Source organism: Talpa occidentalis, unplaced genomic scaffold, assembly GCF_014898055.3.
Source record: "Talpa occidentalis isolate TD23 unplaced genomic scaffold, MPIMG_talOcc4v2.1 talOcc4.15, whole genome shotgun sequence".
NCBI classification, from domain to species: Eukaryota; Metazoa; Chordata; class Mammalia; order Eulipotyphla; family Talpidae; genus Talpa; species Talpa occidentalis.
Window position 1 is genome coordinate 58,272,722 of NW_023601543.1, and position 24,610 is coordinate 58,297,331.

Below are 24,610 nucleotides of genomic sequence, written 5' to 3' on the forward strand. Positions count from 1 at the left end.
AATCCGCTCACCCTCCCACCTCTAGCCTGTACCCCAGTTCTTGTATGCATAAATCTTAAAAAAAAGTATGCATTTCATCTCGATTTTCAGATGTATTTTCATTATTTTTAAAAGATTTTTATCTGTAGTATGCTCTGCCTTTTAATTTTTTTTTGGTTTGTTTGCACCTTCTTTTCTTTAAAAGGCAGGGCCTTCCTGGTGGTGCAGGGAGTTAAGACACAACCTATGAAGGCCTCCCTGGTGGCGCAAGAGGTTAAGCACCACACTGTGCAATCCGTAGCCTCTGCAGCATGAGTTTGATCCCCTGCCGGCCAGAGAGAAACCACATGGCACAGCGGACCTCTCCTGTCTCGCCTGCTGCTCCCCTCAGCAGTCTATTTCAGTCAGTCTACCTGTTCTGTTTCCCGCTCTGTCTCTGGTAAATCCTCTCACACACACACACCCACATCTCTGGCCTGTACCCCAGCTCTTGTATGCATAAATAAATAAATCTTAAAAAAAAAAAAAGACACAACCTATGAAGTTGTCCGTAGCCACTGCAGCACGAGTTTGATCCCTGGCCAGGGAGCTACCCACATGGCGCAGCAGACCTCTCCTCACTTGCCCGCAGCTCCTCTCAGTAGTGTTTTTTTTTTTTTTAAAGATTTTTTTTTTATAGAGGCATGTTTTATTTATTTATTTGTTTGTTTGTTTTGGTTTGTTTATACAAGCACTGGGTACAGTCAGAAGCGCGGGAGGGTGAGAGAATTCACCAGAGCCAGAGCGGGGAGCAGAGCAGGCAGAAGGACCGAAGTACACTGCTGAGGGGAGCAGCGGGCGGCAGGAGAGGTCTGCGCGCCATGTGGGACCCTCCTCAGGTGGCCGGGGAGCAGCCGGGGATTGAACCGGCGCTGCGGAGGCTGCGGGCAGCTTCGCAACCCAGCTCTCAACCGCTGCGCCACCGGGGAGGCCCTCAGCAGTGTTTTTCAGTCAGTCTGCCTGTTCTGTTTCCCACTCTCTCTGGTGAGTCCTCTCACCCCAGCCCTCACACATACCTCTGGACTGTACCCCATTCTTGTATGCATGCATAAATAAATCTAAAACAAAAGATGACAATTCATCTTTAATTCATCAGTCTTTCCGAGAAGTCTCTTTCCTCTTAATTTTTGAGATGTTCCTTTTGATTTTATTAATGTTTTTCACTCAGTATTTCATCTCTCCTCTTCATTATTTCCTTCCTTCCTATTGAGATTTGTTCTGGTAGGCTTTTTCCAACTTCATGTATAATTTACATGGTAAAGTGCTCGGATTTTTAATTTTTAATTTTTTTAAAGATTTATTTATTAATGCATACAAGAGCTGGGGTGCAGGCCAGAGGTGCAGTGGCGGGGGGTGATGAGAGGATTCACCAGACAGAATGGGGAGCAGAACAGGCAGATCTACTGAAATACACTGCTGAGGGGAGCAGCAGGCAAGACCGGAGAGGTCTGCTGCACCATGTGGGTCAGCTCCCTGAACTCATGCTGCAGTGGCTGGTGATAGCTCAATAGCGCTGAGACTTTAACCCCTGTGCCACCAGGGAAGCCCAAATTGCTCAGATTTTAATGACACCTTGCTGAATGTCTATCTAAATATATGACCATGTGACCAGCACCCCAGTCAAGATGTAGAATCTTCATTATCCCAGAAAGCTACCTACAACCCTCCCTACCACCCCACTGACTACTATCACCACAAATACGTTGAGAACTTCACATAAATGGAAGAGGTCTTTTTTAACTATTTTGTTCCTTTTTATTGCTGGATATTGCTCTCTTTCTCCTCTTGTTGGATCTGAGTTGTTCCCAGAGTTTGGTTGTTAGGAGCACAGCTGCTATGAATACACCATGTAACAAGCCCTTTCATTCACATGTTTGCATTTACCTGGGGGGGGGATATCTAAGTGGAATCGCTGGGTTACAGGGTAAGCATGTTTACCTTTATTCCAACCAGCAAAGTTTGCCACTGCCAGCCATCCACAAGGGACTCCAGGAGCCATGCTCTGGAGAAGGCAAGGGAATATGAAGGCGCTTCCAGACTGAAGGTTGCCCATCTTGATGGGTGCTCTTTTGGGGGGCCTCTATTCCCATTTCTCTCTCACCCTGGCCCTCCTCACTGGGGAGCATCCTCACCCCATATCAGCACCATTCTAGGAGCCCTCCTCTTTCTAACCTTACCTCTTTCAACTGGTGAAGGGCAACATCAGAATGCACATAAATGGGCGAGGGGCTTTGTGCCAGTTACTCACAAGCATGTATTTGGGGAGCCACTTCACAGCCCAGCCCACTGAGGCCAAGAGGGCAGCCCCAGCTTTGTGTTCTGCTGTACGCAAACCTGAGCCGAGGGCGCTCACATGTACTTAGGAATCACAGGGTGCAGACTGGCAATGACCAGATGGGTGGGGTGCTGTGCTAACAGTCAAGGAAAAGATGGGGAAAAGGGTGGACCCAAGTGGTCCTGATGGGCACCCTGAGATTCCTCTACCTCCACTCCTCTGGGGTGATCAGTTGAGAGCATAGGGCTAGCTGGCACCAGAGTGTGGTCCACTTGGTGATGCCCTAAGGCATGATTCCCATACCCAGGGAGAGCCAAGTGTGGTTTAGCCTTGGGGCTGAACTGCAAGTGCAGTCAGCAACGTGGGTGGGGGTCAGTCCCCTAGTTCTGGCGCTGACCCAGGGAGAATTCCAGTACTGATCTGATGGTGTCCTGGGTGTTCCATTTCCTGGTACAGAGCAATCTTCTGGATCGGACACTGGTAAGGGGCTGTGACCAGGATTTTGCATGTTGGGACACTAGCCGGAACCCCATGTTCTGCCCTCCTCCCAGAGCTGATAGCCAGAATGCACCAAACACCGTGAATACCACCGTCACCCACCTCAGCCTGATGAAGTCCCTGTCCAAGTCTACGTATGTTCATGTCTCCGTGTGGGTCGCAAACCATGGGGGGTATGATAAAGAGATCTGCAGGCTGCAGACTTTTCACCTTTTATTACAAAAAGAAGAACACGATCCCAGCCCAGTTTTCTAAGAAAAGTCACCAACTCAAAGTTTAACTTGGTCAGAGCCTCTCTGGCTGGGGAGTGTGCTGGAAGACAGGCACAGGGCCCCATTCAGACCACCCACACTTCATCCTCCCTTGCCCCGGGCTGAACCCCCGACATGTGAAGTAGCTCTTGAAGTTGCTCACTGGGCCTCATTGAAGCGGGTCACCATTGTCTTGTGCAGTGTCTCCTTGTAGGACTCAGTTGAAGTGACCCCATAGGAACTGCCTCGGGCACCCAGGCCAGAGCCCCGCACTCGCGTCTGGGCCTGTGAAAGGTAGGCATGCTGTCAGGTTGGCCAGATGTTGGGGGAGGACCAGAAGATAGGGATGGGATCACAGGAGACTCACCTCAATGGGGGTCACGATGCCCTGCTTTTTGCGGCCCAGGCCACTGCCCTCCTTCCAGCCCATGGCCTGGAGCATGCGACTGCCGATGTTGTCACTGCCCAATCCGTCCCGCGTGGGCTGCTCAAAGTCCCTACAGTGGACAGTGGTAGAGTGTGAGTAACTGGTCTGCCAGTCCCAAGTGCCCCTCACCTGGCCCCCTAGTCACTCACACGGAGGCTGCAGACATGCCACCGTACTTCCTCCTCTTGGGTTCTGGTGGCTCAGGGATGCCATACTTCTCTCTGCGTTCAGCAGCACGGTCCCGGTACTTCATTTGCTAAAAGTTTGTGTGCAAATGTTGGGGTAGGGGGGCAGATAGTCACTATCTGCAGGAAACATGGGTGCAGGTGGGTACCCCCATGGCGAGTGGGATATGGCTAACATCTGAGGTCTAGCGGGCAGCCAGCATGGATTAACCGGGAAGAAGCCTCCCAGGGATAGGATGTGGGACGCCTGACAGCAGTCAGCCTATGCCTGGATGAGGAACTTGAGAGTCAGTTGCCTGAGGGACGGGTACCCACCAAGGAACAGAGGGGAAGGAGCCTAAGAGTGGGTCACACCTCACCTCCATGTCATTTTTCTCAAGTGCTTCCAGCTCGTTTTCTGACAGATGGGCTCGCCTGTGGATCTCAAGGTTTTGCTGCAAGGGGGATAGGAGGAGTGAAGTGGCTGGGCCAAGACTGTGGGCCGGGGGCTGGGGTTCCCTGCCAAGTCTCCCTCAGTCACCTTGTGGAGCCCAGAGAGCTGCTGGTGCCGGATAAGTGCCTCCTTGCTGGGGAACTGGCGCCGGCAGAGCAGACAGGCCAGCTTCTGCCAGTCAGTGAGCTTTTCTTCCCGCTCGGGGCCCCCGCGCTCCTGCTCCTCTTCGCTGTCACTCTCCCCACTGTAGGCTGCCACCAGTCCCCGTGGCGGGCTCTGTCAAGAGTGAGGGTAGCAGGTCAGGTCTGGTAAGATCAGTGTACCCCACCCTTTTCTGCCCTGGACACTCACTGGGCGGTCATCACTGGCCAGTTTCGGGAGGTCCATGCTGGTGTGCTGTCTCTCAGCTAGAGCTCCCTAGGACAGAGGGACACAGAAATTCAGCGACTCCAGAGGGACAGGAGGGATGACAAGATTGGTGGAGGGAAAAAGATGTGGGTGAGTGGCCACAACACACCTTTTTCTCAAGGATGGCGTAGCCGGCATCTGCAGTGGCTGACTCCCGCCTTTCGTCATCTCGCAGGGAGCTGATGGGCTGGAAGCTGTTTTTAAAGTTTTCTTTTTGTTTGTTGAGGCTGCGGGCCCAGCGTTCCATGTCCTTAGCAATCTATGGGTAAGGGTTGGTGGGAGGGCCTCAGGAACCCTCCAACTGCATTCCCCACCCTCCTACCCCTGCAGATTCAAGCAGACAGAGGTGGCTGTGGAAGTCCCCATCTCTGGGTCACATTGTCACTGCTGTTCCTCATCAAGTCCCTCTCTAGCTCGTGCCCCCATTCTGACAGATACCTGATCATAATGATGTACACTGGATTTTCATTTTTATATTCTAAAATGCACAGAATGGTTTTCTCTGGGTTTATTTAAAATTTACATGTATGATCTTAGTCCCCATTTCACATTCTATATCCCCCACTTCCCCAAACACAACACCAGCTTTAGAATTTACCAGGTTGCAGAGGAAACACTTATTTCTTGCTTCTCGGGCTGTCCTACTCTTCCTCCATAGACAGACACTGAAGTTCCCTTTAATTGCTCATTACCACAAAACACCACTGCCCACCCTTGCCCTCCCGGGCTTGAGTTCTGAGATACAGATGCACACAGACGCACACAGCCATGAATGGGGTTCTGGGCCCAACCAAAGGAACATGCATGCCTAGTCCATTTGTTGTCCCAGGTAGGACTAGCCTGGCTTCAGCATACCCAAGCCAGCTCATACTTCTACCAGCAGTGTGAGGGGTCCTGCTGGGGGACAGGAAAGCTGACTGGGTTCACTTAGATGGCACTGGCCTCCTCAGGGAGGTGGGCAACCCTGCTAGGTACCAAGACTTCCCTGGCTCCACGTCACTTAGCAAAGAACAGAGCTACACCAGTAGTCTGGTCTCTCTTCAGCATCATTACTGCCTGCATTTACTCCTTCCCTCTCCTTCACTCAGCCAGTGAGGCCAGGAGATGACAGAAAAGCAGTCATGAGAAGACAAAGAACCAGCCAGAGACTGCTGGACCCCTAGAGTTCACCTGTTGGGCCGTCTTGGTCTTGTGCTTCTCCTTCTTCTCTTTGCCCTCCTTTGAGGGGGCCCCTGCCTCCTTATGCCCGTCAGCTGACTGTTCTAAAGCAGGAATGTAGGTCCGCCTTTCCCCATCCCAGTATAGGTACTGCTGGCTCTGAGCGTTGTAGTAATACTGAGGGGAAGAAGGAAGAAGGGGACTTAAGACCTTGAGAAGGGGAACTGTAGTGCCAGCAGACCCCCCACCCAACCCACTCCCTGGGCCACCCTATCACCTGGGAGTTGGGATCATAGTAGAGGCCGGTCTGGGGATCATAGTAGTAGCCGGATGTCTCATCGTACTGGTAGGTGGAGACATCAGGAACAGCTGGGGAGTTAAACGGGGTGGGGAAGGTCACTCTCATCCTTGCTTGTGTGCAAAGCTCTCCTCTCTCCACCCGCCACCTGCAGGCTGTGGCTACTCACGGTACTGGCTGTAGGACTCCTGGGCAGTAGGGCTGGTGGCCGGTGGCAGGGCTGAGCTGGGATGGCTAGGGCTCTGGAGCTCAGATTTGAGCACAGCAGGTGACATGATGGTATATGACTGGTCATGGAGCCAGAGAGAACAGGGCTCAGTGTATGCCAAGGCCGTAGCCCCTCAGGATCCCTCTGCCTGCCCTCCTGCCCCCACAATCCTCTCTGAGCTTTCTCACCTGGCTGTTGGAAGCAGCGCCCTGGCTGCCACTCGCCTCGGCTGATGACTGCTGGTAGATGCCAGGGGCAGCACCAGGCTGGGTGCGGGAAAAAGCCTGCAGTGAAACAGAGTCTGCCCCAGACTCCAGGGAGGCCTCAGGACCTGCACAGAGGGACAAAGAGGGAGAATGCCTGTGAATGGCAGGGCCCAAGACCCTATGCCTGCCACCCCGTACTGTGAGCTCAGGGAGATGCTGGGGCTCACCTGCTCCACCTGGGTCCCCTTTGGTTCCAGTGATGCCAGGGCCCTTGGTGCCCTTGAGGTAGCCATGGGCATAGAGGGAGGACTCTGTGCCTTGGCTGCCGCCATAGCCCTCATCCTGTTGGTAGTAGCTGTAGTCGACCGGAGGCTCCTCGGGGGTGGCCCAGGCACCCTCCCCACCCTGGGAGGCCTGAGGGGCAGGTGGGAGGGGCTCATTAGCAGAGGAGGGGGTTCAGGGGGAGGGGAACCTGCTAAGAAGCATCTGCCCTCAGAAGAGGATAGTGTCTGCCTGACAGATAACATGCAGCCCTCAGGTAAGTGAAATTCAAGGGCTGCCCATCCACAGCAGAGCAGGGTAGCAGAAAGAGCAAGACTGGAACAAAGATCCATACCAAAACACACCCAGAGCTGACACTGACATGTGTGTTGGGGGTCAGACCCAGGAAAAGATTATCCTCCCCTTCTTTACTTTCTTCTCCCAATTTTCTTTCAATCACTTACAAATTCCTTTTTATTAAAGAAGTTGTAACAATTCAGGATGATGAAATAATCACCCAATAGAAGGGAAAAGCAGACAAAAGTCTGACAGGTAGTGACTGGGAAGGGACTTGCAACAAAGCCCCCAAAGTCTTGAGGCAGCCACTGGGAAAGGGTTTGGGGCTATAGAAAGCCAAAACCGCAAGCCAGCCCTTCTGTTTACAGAGAGGGTATGGATGGTCGAGGCAGCCCAGATTTCGGGATGCCAGGGGTAGAGGGGAGTCTGAGTACCTGTGAGATGGCCCACTGGGCTGCAGCAATGGCAGTGCTGGCAACAGAGGCAGCGTTGATGCGACTGCCTTCATTGGAGGCCATGTCCCTGAGGAGGATGTCAGAGACAGAAAGTGAGGTGGGAGGCCCTGAGGTGGGGGGATGCCGGGAAAGGGCACAGGTAGGGCTCTGACCTCTTAGAACCCTTGGCAAACTCAACGTTGATGGTTTTGCCATCGATGGTTAGCGGTGGGTGTAGGGCCTGCAGGATCTGCAGCAGCTGGGCTGCCTCCTGGGGAGGAGAGGCAGGGGCAAAAGGGTCAGGCCCGGGGAGGCCCCCGGCTCCATTGCCCCATTTCCAGGAGTGGGGCCGCGATGAGGGGTTGGTGTCGGTGTCCCTCCTCCCTCCCCGGGGGCCGGGACCCGGCTGCCCGGCCCCCCCCCTGTGCCGCCCTCACCACGATGGTGGAGAGCTGGATGAAGGCGAAGCCACGGTTCAGCTGGGTTTGCTTGTCCTTGATGACACGTACATTGGAGGAGGACAGCACCGCGTAGGGTGCCAAGGCCCCCAGGATGGAGTCCATGGTGCTATGTGGGTTCAGGTTGCGCAAAATGATGGCTGTGGGAAGGGGCCCAGCATTAGGGGCACCCGACATTCTGCTCCAGCCCCACCCTCTGGTGGCTCTCCACTGCTCCCTCTCCTCTGGCCTCCATGTCTTTGCACCTGCTGCTTCCTCTCACCTCTTCCTCCTGGATTAACTCTGCTTGTCAGTCCAAGTCCCAGCTCAGTCGCTCACCTGCCGAAAACCTTCCCAACACATCCCCAAAGTCGAGTCGGGCAATGCTCCTCCCCTGCTCTCCCTGCATCACAAGTCTGTCCCCCCACCAGGCGCAGACCCCTGGGAGGACTAAGTCCTGATCACCACCATCTCTCTGGCCTTAGAGTCCAGCCCAGACACCGTAGGGCAGGGAGGAAGGAAGGAACAATTGACTCACTGTCGTTGGCATTCTCCGAGCTTGGCTCCGAGCCCTGGGACAAGGCTTGGGAGGCCAGCACTCCCTGGGCCTGATAGGGCTGTGGCAGGGGAAGCAGGCCCTGGCTTAGTTCTCGTCCACTCAGTGGCAGCGTTTGCTGATCCAGCCTTGTACCAAGGGGCAGCTTCTGCTCTGCCTCTGTCAGGGGTAAGAGAGATAATGTGATGACAAAAGGAGAAGGTGCCAAGGCTGGTCACCCTCCTCCCTAAGCACTGGCCCCTCACCCTTCTCCCACCGGCATCCCAAGGAGAAGAGAGGTAGGAGGGCCTCACCTGACTTGGGCACACCACATTTGAAGCACTTCTCACGGCGTTTGAAGTTCTGGACTCCACACTGTGAGGCACAGGCCAGGCCGTCAGGGGGTGGGGTGGGGGCTCTCTATTTCACCCTCCAAACTTGGATCTAAAGATCCCTCAGGAACCCCACAATGCCCCAAGTAGGAAGGTTCCAGGGTCAGGGGTGGCAGGGGGTTCTGGGATCCTGGCTGTCATCCTCAGTACTGTGCATCTTCCCTTTATATGGTTTCAACGTGTTCCCAGTGCCAACAACCCCCCTAGGACCCCCTCCAATGCCCCTCTATAACTGCTGCCTCCTCTGAAGTACCAACTGTCAGGACTCCTAAGCCCACATCTCTTTAGTAGGTTCTTCCTTCCAGAAAGTGCTTCTCTTCAGAAACCAATGCTTCTATCCCTGGAAGCTAGTAGCCCCTGTGGCTACTCACAGTAGTTCCCTACCCATCCTTCATCTTGAGGACTCGGTTGGAACCTGTAGCTATTGAGACTCTACCTTGGGTATTCCAGCCTCCTGAAACCCCCCCCCCTTCTACCACATCTTTCTCTGAGCACTGTTTCTATGCCAGGCCCTGCCGCACTGCCCTCACAGCCTGACAACAGGGAGCAGATGCAGCAGTGAGAACTAGTCAGTCTGTGGAGTGGTCACCAAGAGAGGAGAAAGGTCCAAGAGGGGCTTGGCTCACTCAGCTGGGGGCAGTGAGCAGGGATGTTTGATCTGGGAGGCCCAGCAGTTTAGGTTGGCTGGGAAGCAAATACTAGCAAAGGGAACAGGAGATTTCCAGTTGGTGTAGAAGGCTGAGTGGAGGCGTAAAAGCAAGAGGCTGGACAGGGAAGATGCCACTGGAGTATCATCATTCTTGGGCTCGGAGTAGTAAGAGGTTTTCAGCAGTGGAGGAACATGGTCAGAGGTGGTTTTGAGGAATGTTACGGATGGAGGGGCAGGGCAAAGAGGCAGGAGGTCAACATACCAAAGAGGGATCCAGTGACTGTTTAGATAAGGGGGTAAGGACTGGCCTGAGCAACAGGAATGGTAAGGGAGGGAAGGTGGCATTTCTGTGATGGAAGTGACAAGACCTGAAGAGCGACAAGATATGGGGGGTAAAAGAAAATAAGCGAATGCCCTGGTTTCAAGAAGTACATGAAAATGAAAATGTAAGCAGGATGTAGTCCCTGTCACTTTATGCCCAATTCCCTAGACACTGGAACCTGCCCTCTAGCATCACCATTTCTGTAACGCAAACAGACACTATGCCATTTCCTAGGCAGAGCTCTTTGTGGGTGAGAACCTCTGCAAGCTCTTGGCCCCCCAGGGGTCAGGACGGGCAGCCAGCTGAGTGGGGGGCTGTGGGGGTCACAAGGCTGTAACGGGGCTGCTGACGAAGCTAGTTCCTGGGTAGACCTACCCCTATGATAAGCAGAAAGTCTCAGCTCAAGCCTCCCTGGGGTTCTCCCTCCTTGAGCCTCAGCTTCCTCTTAGGAAATACAACTGCCGAACCTTGTTCCCTCAGTCTCAGGCGGACGTGACTTTGTCAAGAGTAGCTGGGTTGCCTGACTCAGGTACTCAGAACACCCAGCTCTTTCCTCCTTTAGGATAACAGCTGACATGTAACTAACTCTGGGTCGGGTGTTGTTCAGAGTGTTACCCTCTCGTCAACACAGCACTCCCTCTGCTGTGTTTTAATTCTCCCAACCCTCTTGGGGAGAGGTATCATTAGTATTCGAATGTCAAAGATGGGGACAGGGAGCTTAAGAGAGCTTCAGAAGTCTGACCAAAATCAAGGCAGATCTAGGAGTCTCGCTGTAGCCAACTGGCTTTGAAGACTCTGTGTGCGTGTGTGAGTGTTTGTGTATGCATGCATGCGTGTGTTTGCACTTAGAAGGGCAGGTTTATTAGGAAAAAAAGAGAAAAGGGAGAAGAAAGCACCTGCATAGACACAGGCAGAAACAGCTGCATTTGAAAGGGGCAGGTTTGTTGAAAGAAACGCCTGCATGGACACAGGTGGACAGTCCTGAGACAAGAACTACCTGAAGTCCACACTTCACCCACCATGTTTTGTCTCCACAGTCACCAGTCATTTAGGTAAGTATTTGTTGAAACTTTCCTGGGACTTTGGGCAAGATAGTTCTTCATAAAGGCAGAGCCTGGCACCGTGTGAAGCTCAGTACACACTGAGGGGTGGGTGGCAAGGAACAGAGGCTACTTGAGCCGAGCCGGTCCTCAATGCCAGGCCACCTCAGAGCACCCAGGGAAATAGAGATGTTGCCACCACTGCGGTTGGTGCCTCTATCCATGGCAACTGCCGCCCACCGCCCCTGTACCTTGTTACACAGCCAGTCCTCATTGATCTTGGGCTTGGGGTCACTGTAGTGCATGGAGACCTTCTGGCCCAGGATGTTGAGGGAGTGCTGTGGGAAAAAGCAGACTGCAGTGAGGCCCAGGCAGCAGTGCCCCACGCACCGTCTCAGCACAGGAGAAGAGAGTGAGCGAGCCCTTCAGCTGGATGGATGAGGGACAGGGAGCGGAGGGAGGTCGGAGAACGGACGAGGGAAGAAGGAAGGGAAGGAGGGAGGGAAGGCGCCACAGCCCTTGGGCACAGCTGTTTGCTGCCTTTCCGGGCACGCGCACGCACACGTGAACACACGCCACCAGGCACACAGTGCTCGGCTGGCCGACGCTTGCCGGACAGTGGGAGAAACCCCCCCACTCAGCCCTGTCACTGCCAGGCCACACCCAGGGCCAGCACTACACAGGCTACACTGCGGGTGAGAGGGGAAGGGTAGGGAGGGAGAGGAGGGGAGAGAAAAAGAGAGAGAGCAGAGCGCACGAGCGCTAGTGCTGGAGAAGGGGAAGAAGAAAGAGCCATATGTAAAAGCTGGAAGTTCCTGCTGTGAGGCTGTCTTCCGAGGCTGGCTGGGTCCTGGGCCTACAGCACTAGCCTATGAACCTAAGAACGGGCAGAGATGGCCCCAGGGCCACCCCTGCTGAGCCCCCTGCCACCAGATCTGCCCCTGCCCCCCAGGCTCTCCGTCAGTGTCCCACACCACACCAGCAGGCTGGGCTGAGGGAGCAGGCTCCCTTCCCTCAAGTGGGGCAGGAGAGAGGGAGCAGTGATTACTGCGGGAGGAGGCGCAGTGGGAGGCATGGGACAACACAAGTCAGTCCAGGTGAATGGAACTACCACACTTGACCAGTACTTAGATCAACAGACCAGTGGCGGCCTCTCTCATGGAAATCAAAGGGTCAAACTCACATGCAGGGAGCTGGCAAAAAGGGACCTGCTAGTTAATGTACCAACAGCTAAAGTGCCCAGCGGCTAGATATCCAGTGGTGCCTGATGTCCTGGCTCTGGCTCGACCCAGAGCAGGGCAGCCCCCTGGGAGTGGGAACCTAGAAGAATAGCCCACCCCCTCTGGCAGCCCTTTTTCTGAAAGTTCAGCAGGGAGAGGTGGAGGGACAGAGCTAGTGCCTTGCGGCAGGAAAGGATGGGCAGTGAGTGTGGGCTCTTGACCGGAAGCCCGGTGGGGAGCGGGAAGCCCAGTAGGTAGCGAGAGATGGGAAGAGGAGATAGTGAGGGTCAGCAAGGGGAGAGAGAGGGTTGGGGGATGGGACACAGGGCAGGGAACTGTGTCCATAAGAATCAGGCGATGGGAGCGCTCGATTACAAAGTAGTATTTGTTTTGGGGGGGGGTTCAAGTGCGGCAAAGCAACCTGATTGGCTTCCATCCATCGTGTAGCGTCCTGCAAGTGACTAAACTCGACGAAGGCGAAGCCCCGGCTCTGACCTGGAGACAGCATTCAGATACAGACGCAGTGGGTTAGTCAACAGCTTTGGACACACGGTGTTCCCGGGGGCGGGACCCGAGGGGAGAGGACCGGGGGGCAGAAAGGGAAGGGGGGAGAGGAGAGAGGAAGAAGGGAGAGAGAGAAGAAATAAGAAAGAGACTAGGGAGTGGGAGGCAAGGTAGATGGCCTGGAGGGCAAGAAAGAGGGAAGGGGAAGGGAGGAAGTCAGAACCGGAGAGGCGGGGGAGGCAAGGAGGAGATACACACACACCAGCCGGGAAGATAGAGCGAGATGGGGCTCAGGCAGAACTGCCTGGCCAGTCTGGGGTGAGAGATGGAGAGAAGAAGCTGGGAGGGAAAGGGCAGAAGTAGAGGTCTGTCTCCAGAGAAGGAGGGCAGATGGGCAGGCTGCTGCCCCCACATGGACCAGAATAAAAAAGTGAAGGGCAGAACCCAGCACAAGGCCAGAGGTGCTGGAGGGGCCCTGTAACAGGAGCAAAGGAGAAGCTGGGTCAGGCTATTCTATGAGCCTAGGAAAGCTCCAGATCCATCAGGAACTGGTGGGGGAGAAGGGAGGGTTTTAGGGACATAATGTCACCTCAGTCTCCTTACTATAGAACAGGAGAGGTGAGCTTTATCAGGGAGCCACTTTGGGGGTCAAGCTGGGGAGAGATTATAGTCACCCACAGTCTAGGATCTCTGAGATAGAAGGAGAATGGGAATTGGGATCAGCCAGGGGGACCTTAAGAGTAAAAAAAAAAAAAAAAAAAAAAATCAGTGGGTGCCTAGGAGAACTGCTCAGGTTACAGAGGGCTGTACCTGGGACACCACCTCTGGGAGAGAGACCCAGAATCAGTCAGTACGTGGTTTAGCTGAGGTGAAGCACACAAGACCTACATACTACCAAGAGACTCAGGGCCTGACCGGGGCTGGCAAAGGGACCCAAGGTGAGGCCATAAGAAAGCATCTCCTCCTTTGGTGGTATACACACAGAGAGGGTTTAGATGTGGTGGGGCTTGGGGGAGGGGGCATGCTTGGTCTCCAAAAGAATAACCATTAGGATGCACAGGAGGATGGAACTGAAAGAAAAGAAGGGAGAGGGAGAGGGAGAGAGAGGGAAGGAAGGAAAGGGAGGGAGAAAAAGAGAGAAATGTGGAGGGAGGAGAATGAGAGATGGAGAGAGAAACCCAGGCAGAGTGAGGCCCCACTGTGCCTGCCTTGGGGAGCCTGGGTGAGAGATCCTGCAGAGACAACTCCCCCCACCACCCCCCTGCTAACCTCAGGCCTGTTCCCAGCAGCCTGCAAGAGGGAGGGAGGGAATAAGCGAGGCCAGAAATCCTGGCTGTTTCTCAGGCCTTGCCCTTGGAGGAGAGCCATTCCCTGCCTCCCCTCTTGGGACACATGGGTAGGGCCATGTCAGACCAACTTTCTGGACAGAGGCTGGTACCAGAAAAATGTAGGGGAGAACAAGGGGCAGGGGAAGGAGGAGGAGAGGGAAGGGAGTATATCTGGGGGGGGGGCGGGGAAGAGTTTACCATCTCAGATATTTAAGAGTCTCAGAGAGGAGGGTTCCCCAGAGCCTGGCCCTGGGCCTGTCCCCGGAGAGTGCTCAGCTCATCACTGCACCCCCTCCCCAATAGCCCCAGGCTGTTGGCTGGAACTGTGAGGAGTGGGATGAGGGCAAGAGAAGAGAGGGCACCCCAAGCTGCCCATTCCCAGCTGTGGCCGGAAGGCAGGGTGGGGAGGGTGATGGGGAAGGCAGAGGCAGGAGGGAGACTCGAAGGCTGAGACTGGCCAGCAGAAGGGGAGGGCACTGGAACAAAAGCTCACCTGAGGATTTGTTCCGCATCAGCCGGACTTCCCGGGCTTGGACACCATGGGACTGCAGCTGGCCACGGATCTGTACGGGGAGATACAGATTGGGGCAGGCTCAGCACAAGGGGACAGCTGGGTATCTCTGGCCAGCTGGAGGCCTCCAAGGACCGTGCACATGGTCTCCTCTCCCTCTCAGGGCTTCCCCACCGAGTGACCACAGCCCCAGACCCACACCTATTCCCAGGCTCAGCTTTCGGCCCCAGACTTGCAGAGAGTGAGTCAAAGGAAAAAAGGGGCACAGTGCAGGGTGAAGTGTGGCAGTGTGATGACCATCAGGGGCAGAGAACAATAAGAAAGCAAGCAGGCCAGCAACTGTAGAATGATGGGCAGGGAGGGTCTGACAACGGGCTCAGGGCACTCACAAAGCAAGGAAAGCTGGGATGCCATTCCTGCCCTTCACAAGAGGACTGCCCTCCACCTCGCATCAAAAGAAACACACGAGATAAAACAGCAAATTGGGAAGGAATAGAGTCTGGGGAAATCCCAACCATGTTCCCCAGACTATGAGTGGAACAGTAACTTGGGGCAGAAACAAAAAGGCATAGTCATGGGGTTTGGAAAGCTTCCTGGATGAAGTAAACCAGAGGGAGGCTGCAGAGGCCACTTGGGATTTGGGCCAGCTGAGGCAGGGCCTCTTTGGCCTGTGGTGCCTCTTGCTGAAGGAAGACTAGGAGCCTTTATCAGGCATTCTCCAGCAGGAGTCCTAATGCCTTTGGCTGCAGTTTCCTCTTCAGGTTAGAGAAAGATTAAACAAACACAGACAGACAGACAGACAGACAGACAGACAGACACACCCTTGTTTGAGGAGATTTAGAAGATCAGGACAGCAAACGTTAAGGGAGGGTTCAGGAAACAAGAAGTGAACCCTGTGGTTCCACTCTGCCACTCACTGGCCTTGGGGCCTGGGCAAGTCTCTTCACAGCTGAGGGCGTGGCTTCCTCATCAGCAGGATGGAAAAAAAGAGAACCTTCCCGCAGGGTAGCTGTGAGGATCAAACCACACCTGGCATATGGCCCACCCTGTGATAAATTCTCAACAATTACCAGCACTCAGCTACTACATGACCCTGACCAGAACAGGAGGGCCAGCCTTAAGAAGCTCTCAAAGACACGGGGCGGGGCGGGGCGGGGGAGGGGGGGGAGAGGAGAGGAGATTCTGTGACAAAATAAGCAGCTGGCCGATTTTAGAGGTGAGCTAAGAAGCAGAAAATTCACAGGAAGGGGACACAGCAACAAGGATAAGAATCAGGGAGAGACTAGTGAGGATGCTATTTTAGTGGCCCCTGTGGCATTTTACTAGGGCTCATTAGAGGTGTGTAGGAGAAAGAAACATAGGAGAATAGAGAGAAGATGGAAGGAAATGTCTCAACAAATAATGGCAGGGAGGCTGTCAGCAGCATCGAAGAAAGTCAAAAAGGTACCCTAGGCTCTGTCTCCAGGCCAGTGCCAAGATATGATGCTGTTGACAAAGGAAGGTGGAGTGGGAGGAATGAGAATGAAACCTCAAAAAATCCCATGGGGACCTTTCCCACCCTCAGGGCTGCAGGGTCTCTGCATCATCTCTGCCACCGGCAATACCAAGCACGAGGCCTGGTGAGCTGGCCCTTAATCAACATATACACAATGGAGCAGTGGCGAGTGCGGGAAGAATGTTCTACTCCCTCCCACACCCACCACTGAGTCCCTTGGTCCAGCTAGTCTGCCAGACACTCTTCCCTTCTAGACCAGGAGACGACGCGGCCTGGCAAAAGGACAGATCAGTGCTGGGGGACAGGAGCTGGTGGGGAGAAGGGATGAAATGTGCTGAGGTTGGGGGTGAGGGAGAAGGTGAGGGAGAAGTTGAGGGCCCTTGAGGAGACCCAGCCTGGCCTCCTGCTCTGCTGCCTGCCAGGGGCCATGGGGGGCACGTACGTCATCCTCAGTGGCTGCCTGTGGCAGCATCCTCAGCATGACGATGTTACTGGCCTTCTCCTCCTCCTCCTCCTCATCCTCCTCCTCCTCCTCCCCTTGCTCGGTCCGATAGTCCTGGTCCCGATAGTCGCCGTCTCGGGGGAAGCCTGGCGGGCCGGTGGGGCTGTGCCTGTGCCGCCGCCGCCGCCTACGCTGAGTCTCGGAGCCCGGGGAGGCCTCGTAGGAATCCTGGCCGACAGAATGAGACGAGAGACACCAGACGGGCAGTCAGTCTGGGGTGGGCCTAGGGGCTGGCCGCTGGCTCTCTGAGGCAGGCAGGCTCTGAAAGCCAGGGGTGGGCGGGCTCCGGCTAAAGGTTCGGGGCAGGCAGAGTGGGTAGGCTGTGGACTGCAACCGTTCTGAGGCTGGAAATCCTCCACTGGACACTTTGGGGGGCTGCCTGGGTGGGGAGGGGGAGAAGCCGGCAGCAGTATTGGCGTGGGAGAGAACTCACACAGGCAGGTGACCAGACATTGCTTAAACTCCCTTGGGAGGATGGGTCTGGATTCGGCACACTAAACCCTGCCCTGTTTCTCCTCCCCCACCCCCAGTCAGCTCAATAGTAAGCACATTTTTTCCTTGTGCCTCAGAAGGCTATACATCACTTCCCCTGTCTGGACCTGAGCCTGGGTCCTTCAATCAAGTTGTTGGTATAGGAAGAGCTTAAGATCTTGGCCAGAGCCAGCCAAAAAGGGACACAGGAAGGTGCGAGAGCCACAGCACCACCCTTTGGTCCCTGATCATCTACCTAGGCAATCCTCCCTCGCTACTAGGCTCCCTCCTAACAGATTATGGTTGCTGGGTTCTTGGGTGGTACCCAAACCATCCTTCTAGGACTAAGAAGGCCAGGCCTGGGTCCAGTCCCTCCTTCCTTTAGGGGTTCAGATAACTCAGTGCTCTACTTCTTCTCTTCCCCAGGGATCTATCCAGGGCCTATTTAGTACCCTGGCGAAGTCTGGCTGCCCACCATGGCGGTCTCTGCACTGGATTCACCTCCCCAGAGGGTAACTGAAGGACCACACTCTTCCACCAGGGCTGGAGTTACAATAACCTTCCCACCTCTCTGAAAAGGAGAGTTATCTGCTTGCTTGGGCCAGGGCCCTGACCTTCCCCCTCCCCCTAAACTGGGGTTCCCCTAAGGTAATGTTATTCCTTCCCTTCAAATGGGTGCTCCCTGATGGTGAGAATCATGCTTCCCTTACCCATCAGGCCAGGGCTAACTCTCCAAAATGGAATAGGTTACCCTGAGCTCAAAGGAGAGGCCCGAGGGAGTCTTTTCCTTTCATCTAGAGCTCTACCACTACCAGAATGCCTACAGTTGGCCTCCCACAGCTGCTCTGCATGGTGATATCCTATTTCCCAGTTGTTTTCCCAACCCCAGACGCCGGGTCCCATGAAAAAGGCTCTTCAAGCGCCCCAGTTAGCTGGGAGCAGGCAGTACAACCCTGGATCCAAACTGGATAACAGGGAGGAAGGGAGAGAGGTGGTAGCCAGGGGCCCTCAGAAGTACAGAGCCAAGCATATGGAAGTGAGGGAGACCTAACTTGGGAGAGGAGTCCTCAGAAAGGGGAATGGGGACAGACCCTCCAGGTGAGGCAAAGCCACCGAGCACAGTCCAAAGGCACGGGGGCCAAGAGGTACCTGCACACAGTGCTGCAGCTAGAAAGAGGCCCTGCAGAAGCCTGTCCAGGCCTTCCCCAGTCCTCACCTCTGCACTCTGCTCCTCAGATGAGTCGTCATAGTCATGCTTGCCTTCCTGGCTGCCATACTCTCGGGGGTACGAACGGTAGTCCATGTCCCGGTAGTCATGGTCTCGGCTGCGATTCTCCCCACCATCATCCTGTGAACGGTCCGTGGCTCCATAGCGGCCAGTTCTGTCTCCGCGACCACCTCTGGGGGGAGAAAGGAGGAATTAGAGGGTCTTCACTGAAGGGTACAAGAAGTAAGGGTGACCTCCACACACCCACTCCTTTGATGTCCTCAGGCCCACCCCGGGCAGGGATCCTGAAATCCTTTCCCCACAGGGCAATTCAGCTTCCAGCTCTCTCAAATCTAACTCAAGGTGGTTCTTCTCTCCCCCACTCCTCCAGTCCACACCTGTGTGCCTTCACTGGCATGGCCTCCTCACCTCTACCCAGGCCTCCACCAGTTTATTCTCTAGATCTCAAGGTGAATGTTCAATGAAGTCAAGCTAATCAAGCCCAAACATATCACTCCCATTAGTGGCTATCTCTTATTCTAAGATAAAACACCAAAATGCTCACCAAGATCCTACAAGGTCTGCAAGGTCCTTCAGGTCAGACCCCTACTGACTCTCTCCCTCAGCCTCATGTTCTGTACCACTCCACCCCTCTGTATCACAATCACCTTGCTAGCGCTGGCAGCTGTTTTGTTAAAATTTCTCCTACTGCAATAACTGTACAATAATTACCTCAAAGTTGATTTAAGTTGCATTTCTTGGATGATTTAAAAAAATAACTAGATTGTTGAATTCTGGGAAATTAAAATCATACTTATTTGGCTCACTACCCTATTCCCCTAAACTTAGCTCAGCGCCTAGTTCTTTAGTCAGTGCCCAATAATTATTTTTTGGTAAGAGAGCAATTTGATTAAAGTACTCTAAAAGCAACCCACACATGTTTATTTAAAACAAGAATAAACAGACACAACAATAGAGTTACTAATAGCAGGATCCCAATTCTGGTCAGGAGTGACACCAGACTGACCATTATGAACATTATTCTGAGTATACTAGCTAAGACAGACAAGGGAACAAAGAAAAGTGATTAAAAGCTGGAAAGGAGAAGGTAAAATTACCATTATCTGTAGATATGAGGATATGTGCACAAAGTTTAAGAAAATCAACTGAAAAATCATTAAAAATACAACATACATCAGTAAAGATGCTGTATACAAAATTAATATGCAGAAATAAATACCTTGTGTGTGTTCAGATAGGCACTGTTTAGAAAATAGTAAGATCCCAAGTATTACTGCATCCAAAGGTTAAAAATCTAGACATGTGCAAGACTTCATGACTGTACTTCACACATATAATCAGGATTCATTTGAAATGGATCAAAGATTTAAACGGAAGAAATGAAACCATAAAAGAAGAAAACATGGGATAATTTCACAATTCAATTTGAAATGAAAAAACTATGACCAAAATTCAGAACCTATAGAAGAAAACATTAAATTCAACAATATAAAAATAAACCACTTCTGCCTGGGGGGAAAAAGAAATAAACACCAAAAACCATTGTAAGCCAAGTCAAGACCAACAATAAACTGGGAAAAAAATATGGGAAAGGAAAGAAACAATTCATAGAAGAGAAATACAACTTATTTTCGAAAAGATAATCTTACTTAGAATGAAAGATAAAAATTAAAACTACACTGCATAGACACTTTTAAAAATAAACATTTAAATTCATCATTACTATTTATTTTCAGAACGTTTTCACCAGCCCAAAGTGAAGCTCTGTACCCATTAAATGTTAACTCCCCAATCCACCCTGCAACCTCTATTCTACTGTCTCTAAATTTGTCTATTCCAGATACCTCATGTAAGTTAAATCACATTTGTCCTTTTGTGTCTATATGTCACTGAGCATGGTTTTTCCAAGGTTCATTCCTGATGTAGAATGTACCAGAATTTCACTCCTTATGGCGGAATATGTATGCACATACTGCATATACCATTTTGTTTATCCACTCAGTTGTTGGACACCTGAATCCTTTCTACCTACTTGGTTGTTTTGGTTACTGGGAATAATGCTGGGGATGGTGTACAAGTATCTTGTTTGAGCCTTGCTTTCATTTGCTTTGGATACATACCTAGGAATTAAATTACTGGATCATACTACAATCCTATCTTTTGTTTTTTAAGGAACTGACAATAAACTGTTCCACAGTGAATGCAGCATTTTACATTCCTACCAGCAATGCACAAAGGCTCCAATTTGTCCACATTCTCTCACCAATACTTGTTATTCTGCATCTTTTCATGTATATAATTTGTATATCTTCTTTGGAGAAATGGCTATTCAAGTTTTTTGCCCAATTTTGAATTTTTTTTTTCCTGTTGTCGGAGTTCTTTATGTATTCTGGGTGTTAATCCCTTATCAGATATATGAGTCACAAATATGTTCTCCCATTCTATGAGTTTTCTTCTCACTCTCTGTAATAGTGTCCTTGTGTTATAGGGCAGCCCCGATATTGAATGGGTTGGCTGGCTGTGGGTCCTCACCTGCGCGCTTAAAAGGGACTTATGAATACTCCACTACAGGCGCACACAAAAGGTTAGTAAAAGGTTTATTTACAAGGGAAAAGGAAATAAGGAAAATGTACAACTCAGGGAGAAAATAGGGAAATAAAGTCTTTAATGCGTCCTACCCGATCCGCCAACCTGGAAACCCAAAGGCACTCTCCGAGCTGGCCGGACGCTCCGAGCTGGCGGAGAGCCAAAATGGGGGACCCCCTCCAAAGCCCACATGTCTGGCTTTATACCAACCTGGCTGCTTAACCCCACCCTCAGGTCCCAGCTGCCTTCCCTTTGGTGGTGATGGGATTTGGAGTTCCCAGTGTCTTTGGCTTTGGCCTGGGGTGGGGGTGGAGTCCACAAAGCCTGTACGGAATTAGCTTTAGGACATCCTTTTCCCCCTAACATTTGGATGTACAAAAATTCCTAACCTTGGGCCTCCCAGTGGTGCAGGGGTTAAAGACAGCGCTATCAATCTGTGGCCAGCCATTGCAGCACAATTTCCATCCCCAGCCGGCCAGGGGGCTGACCCACGAGGTGCAGCAGACCTCTCCTGCCTCTCCCGCTGCTTCCCTGAGCAGTAGATCTGCCTGTTCTGCTCCCCACTCTGTCTCTGGCGAATCCTCTCACCCCAACATCTCTGGCTTATGACCCAATCCTTGTATGCATAAATAAGTGGATCTTGAAAGAAAATCCTAATCTTGATGAACTCAAACTTATTTGACATTTACAGAAAGTTCAAAGAGTGAACAGTTTTCAAAATGCTCCACCCAGCTTCCCTTGATGTTAACAGAAGGTACAGTTGTCAAAACTAAGACGTTAAAGGGCCTTCCTGGTGGCTCAAGGGGTAAGTCTCAGTACTACGAATCTTTCGGCAGCCACTGTAGCACAAGTCGGATCCCTGGCCAGGAAGCTGACCCACATGGCGCAGCAGACTTCTCCCTTGCCAGCTGCTCCCCTCAGCAGTATATTTTAGTAGATCTCCCTGTTCTGCTCCCCACATCTCTGGTAAATCCTCTCACCCCCAACACACACCTCTGGCCTACACCCCAGCTCTTGTATGTATAAAGTAAAATAAATCTTTAAAAAAAAAACCTAAGAAGTTATTTAAATATAGACCTCGTTAGGATTTCACCATTTTTTCCACTAATATCCTCTTTGTTTCAGGATTGAATCCAGGATATCATATTTCATTTAGTCATTACAATCCCTTAGTCTCCTCTGGTTTATGAACAACTTCCCAGTCTTCCTTGTTTTTGTTGCTGTTTGTCTTTTGTCTGTTTTTTTTTTTTTTTGAATGACCTGGACAGTTTTGAAGAGTGCTCACATTTTTTGTAGAATGTGCCTCAACTGGGGTTTGTCTGATGTGTTCCTGTGATTAAACTGGAGGTTATAGAGATTATGGGATTTTTTTTTTTTTTTTGGTGGGGGGACTACTATACAGGCGAGCTACCATTTGATTGCAGAAAAACACCAAGGACACATGATGTCATTATGACTTATCATTGGTGAAGCTGATCTTGATCATCTGGTTATGGTGGGATCTGCGAGGTTTCTTCTCCACTGTAAGGTTTATCTTTTTCCTGTTCTACACTTTAGAAGCAAGTCACAAAGAACAGCCCACACATAAGAGAAGGAAAATTAAGTTCTACCTCCTGGAGTGGGGAGAATCTACATATACTATTTGGAACTCTTCTGTAAGGGAAGATTTGTGGCAGAATGTTTTTAACTCAATAAGTCTTCAAAAGTACAAATATTTGACAACAAACTGTTGGCAAGGATGTGTGGGAAATAAGCATTCTTGTATTGCTGGTAGGAGTGAAAATGAAACAATCCCTATGGAGGAGAAGTTGGCAATAGCCTGCAAAACCAAAAATCCATATACCCTCTGACCCACAATTCGCCTAGGAATTTAATGTAGATATACCTGCACATGTACAAAAACATTATGTACTACAGTAAGTACTGTTTATAGCAGCAAAAGATGAGAAACAACTAGAACTGTCAGGAAAAATTCTGCGTAAAAAAAGACTGATGAGGGGGAGAGGAATCGCACCAAATATTAAAACTTCTTACAAAGGTAAAACAATTAAAACATGAATGGACAGATCAGTGAAAATGTCCAGAGTTCACAGTATACAAAAACACACATGTAAAATGCAGACTAAGCCAAAAAAGAGTGGGGGTAAATGGATTAGCCAATGAATACTAGTTGCAACAACTGTCTGGTGCAGGGATCCACAAACTACAGCAGGTGGGCCAAATCCCATCACCTCTAAGTTTTCGTGGAACACAGCTATGGACATTCATTTACAAAGTCTGTGGCTGCTTCCAGTCATGGAGCAGCACCAGAGACTACATGGTCTGCAATGCCAAAAAGTATTCACTATCTGGTTCTTACAGTAAGCTTTTGACCCGAAAAAAAAATTAAGTTCTTTATCTACCTCATTTCTTATACCAAATTACATCAAAAATTTAAATTACAGAATAGAAACCATAAAAATATTGGAAAGAAAATCTAAGGAAAAAACCTGATCACCTCAAGTATGGGTAAGGCCTTTTTAAGCAAAAAAGCATAAGTCATAAAAGGAAAAAAAACGGAATCTAGCTTCAAAAAAATTGACAATAGGGCCTCCCCGGTGGCGCAGCCGTTGAGCGCTGGGTTGCGAAGCTGCCCGCGGCCTCTGTGGTGCCGGTTCGATCCCCGGCTGCTCCCCGGCCACCAGAGGAGGGTCCCACATGGCGCGCAGACCTCTCCTGCCGCCCGCTGCTCCCCTCAGCAGTGTACCTCGGTCCCTCTGCCTGCTCTGCTCCCTGCTCTGGCTCTGGTGAATTCTCTCACCTTCCCGCGTTTCTGACTGTACCCAGTGCATGTATAAACAAACAAACAAAAAAAAACAAATAGAAAAATAAAAATACATGCCTCTTGAAAAAAAAAATTGAAAATATCCAGAGTGTAAAAACTATCATAAATAAATGAACAAGTAACATGGCACGTATAGTGAAATGTTAATAGTGGAATGTCATGGATGGGTATAAAGGCATTCACCACAAAATTCTTTCAGCTTTGATTTTTTAAAAAGATTTATTTATTTATTTATATAAGAGCTGGGGTACAGGCCAGATGTGCGGGAGGGTGAGAGGATTCACCAGAGACAGACAGAGCGGGGAACAGAACAGGCAGACTGATGAAATACACTGCTGAGGGGAGCAGTGGGCGTGACAGGAGAGGTCTGCGGCGCCATGTGGGATCCTCGCCGGCAAGCCGGGATGGAACCAGAGAGGCTGTGGACAGCTTCACAGCGCTGCGCTCAACCGCCTGCGCCACCAAGGGAGGCCCTCAGCTTTGCTATTTGCTTGAAATTTCATAATTAAATGACGAAACACCATAAAGCTAAAAGATAATTAACAAATGGGTAAAGTATCTTTTAACCCAAACTGCTCTTATAATAAACACCTAGACAAGAAGTGGCTGATAAGAGGGTTTTTTAAAAAAAAGGTTTTTGAGGGCCTCCCTAGTGGCACGGGGGTTAAAGACAGTGCTCTCAAGCTATTGGCAGCCACTGCAGCACAAGTTCCATAGCCTGCCGGCCAGGGAGCTAACCCACATGGAGCAGCAGACCTCTCCTGTGTAGCCTGCTGCTCCTCTCAGCAGTATATTTCAGTACATCTTCCTGTTCTGCTCCCCCAGTTCTTGTATGCATAAACAAAATAAATCTATTTATTTATTTTTTTAAGATTTATTTTTTTGTTTATACAATAGCTAGGGTAGAGGCCAGAGGTGCGGGAGGGTAAGAGGATTCACTGGAGACAGAGTGGGGTACAGAACAGGCAGACAGAAAGCACTGCTGAGGGGAGCAGCGGGTGCGATAGGAGAGGTCTGCCGCAGCATGTGGGAATCTTCCTGGCTGGCCAGGAATTGAACCTGTGCTGCAGAGGCTATGGACAGCTTCACAGTGCTGCGCTCAACCCGCTGCACCTCCGGGGAGGCCCCAAAATAAATCTTTTTTTTTTTTTTTTTTAAAAAAAAAAAAAGTTTTTGATACAAACAATGTCTTTTCGTGTTCATTTACCA

At 51.3% G+C, this 24,610-nt stretch overlaps 1 protein-coding gene across 7 annotated transcripts in view; it reads right to left on the bottom strand.

Moving 5' to 3' along the window:
* Positions 1 to 2,987: 2,987 nt before the first annotated feature.
* RBM10 (RNA binding motif protein 10) overlaps positions 2,988 to 24,610 on the bottom strand; it is a 29,231-nt gene continuing 7,608 nt past the window's right edge. For 2 of the 7 annotated variants that reach the window (XM_037512475.2, XM_037512478.1), the window contains exons 3-24: positions 17,980 to 18,163; positions 16,233 to 16,460; positions 14,278 to 14,347; positions 12,374 to 12,447; positions 10,984 to 11,070; positions 8,644 to 8,704; positions 8,333 to 8,509; positions 7,795 to 7,955; positions 7,531 to 7,628; positions 7,358 to 7,445; positions 6,593 to 6,779; positions 6,348 to 6,490; positions 6,121 to 6,238; positions 5,931 to 6,022; positions 5,666 to 5,830; positions 4,605 to 4,754; positions 4,439 to 4,504; positions 4,175 to 4,363; positions 4,014 to 4,088; positions 3,619 to 3,725; positions 3,410 to 3,539; positions 2,988 to 3,327 (exon numbers count right to left, since the gene is read on the bottom strand). In XM_037512475.2, the coding sequence (XP_037368372.1) occupies positions 3,202 to 3,327; positions 3,410 to 3,539; positions 3,619 to 3,725; positions 4,014 to 4,088; positions 4,175 to 4,363; positions 4,439 to 4,504; positions 4,605 to 4,754; positions 5,666 to 5,830; positions 5,931 to 6,022; positions 6,121 to 6,238; positions 6,348 to 6,490; positions 6,593 to 6,779; positions 7,358 to 7,445; positions 7,531 to 7,628; positions 7,795 to 7,955; positions 8,333 to 8,509; positions 8,644 to 8,704; positions 10,984 to 11,070; positions 12,374 to 12,447; positions 14,278 to 14,347; positions 16,233 to 16,460; positions 17,980 to 18,163 (2,776 nt within the window). In that variant the 3' untranslated portion in view covers positions 2,988 to 3,201. The remainder of the gene's footprint in view (positions 3,328 to 3,409; positions 3,540 to 3,618; positions 3,726 to 4,013; positions 4,089 to 4,174; positions 4,364 to 4,438; positions 4,505 to 4,604; positions 4,755 to 5,665; positions 5,831 to 5,930; positions 6,023 to 6,120; positions 6,239 to 6,347; positions 6,491 to 6,592; positions 6,780 to 7,357; positions 7,446 to 7,530; positions 7,629 to 7,794; positions 7,956 to 8,332; positions 8,510 to 8,643; positions 8,705 to 10,983; positions 11,071 to 12,373; positions 12,448 to 14,277; positions 14,348 to 16,232; positions 16,461 to 17,979; positions 18,164 to 24,610) is intronic. The other 5 variants (XM_037512476.2, XM_037512477.2, XM_037512480.2 and 2 more) reach the window with 5 other exon arrangements.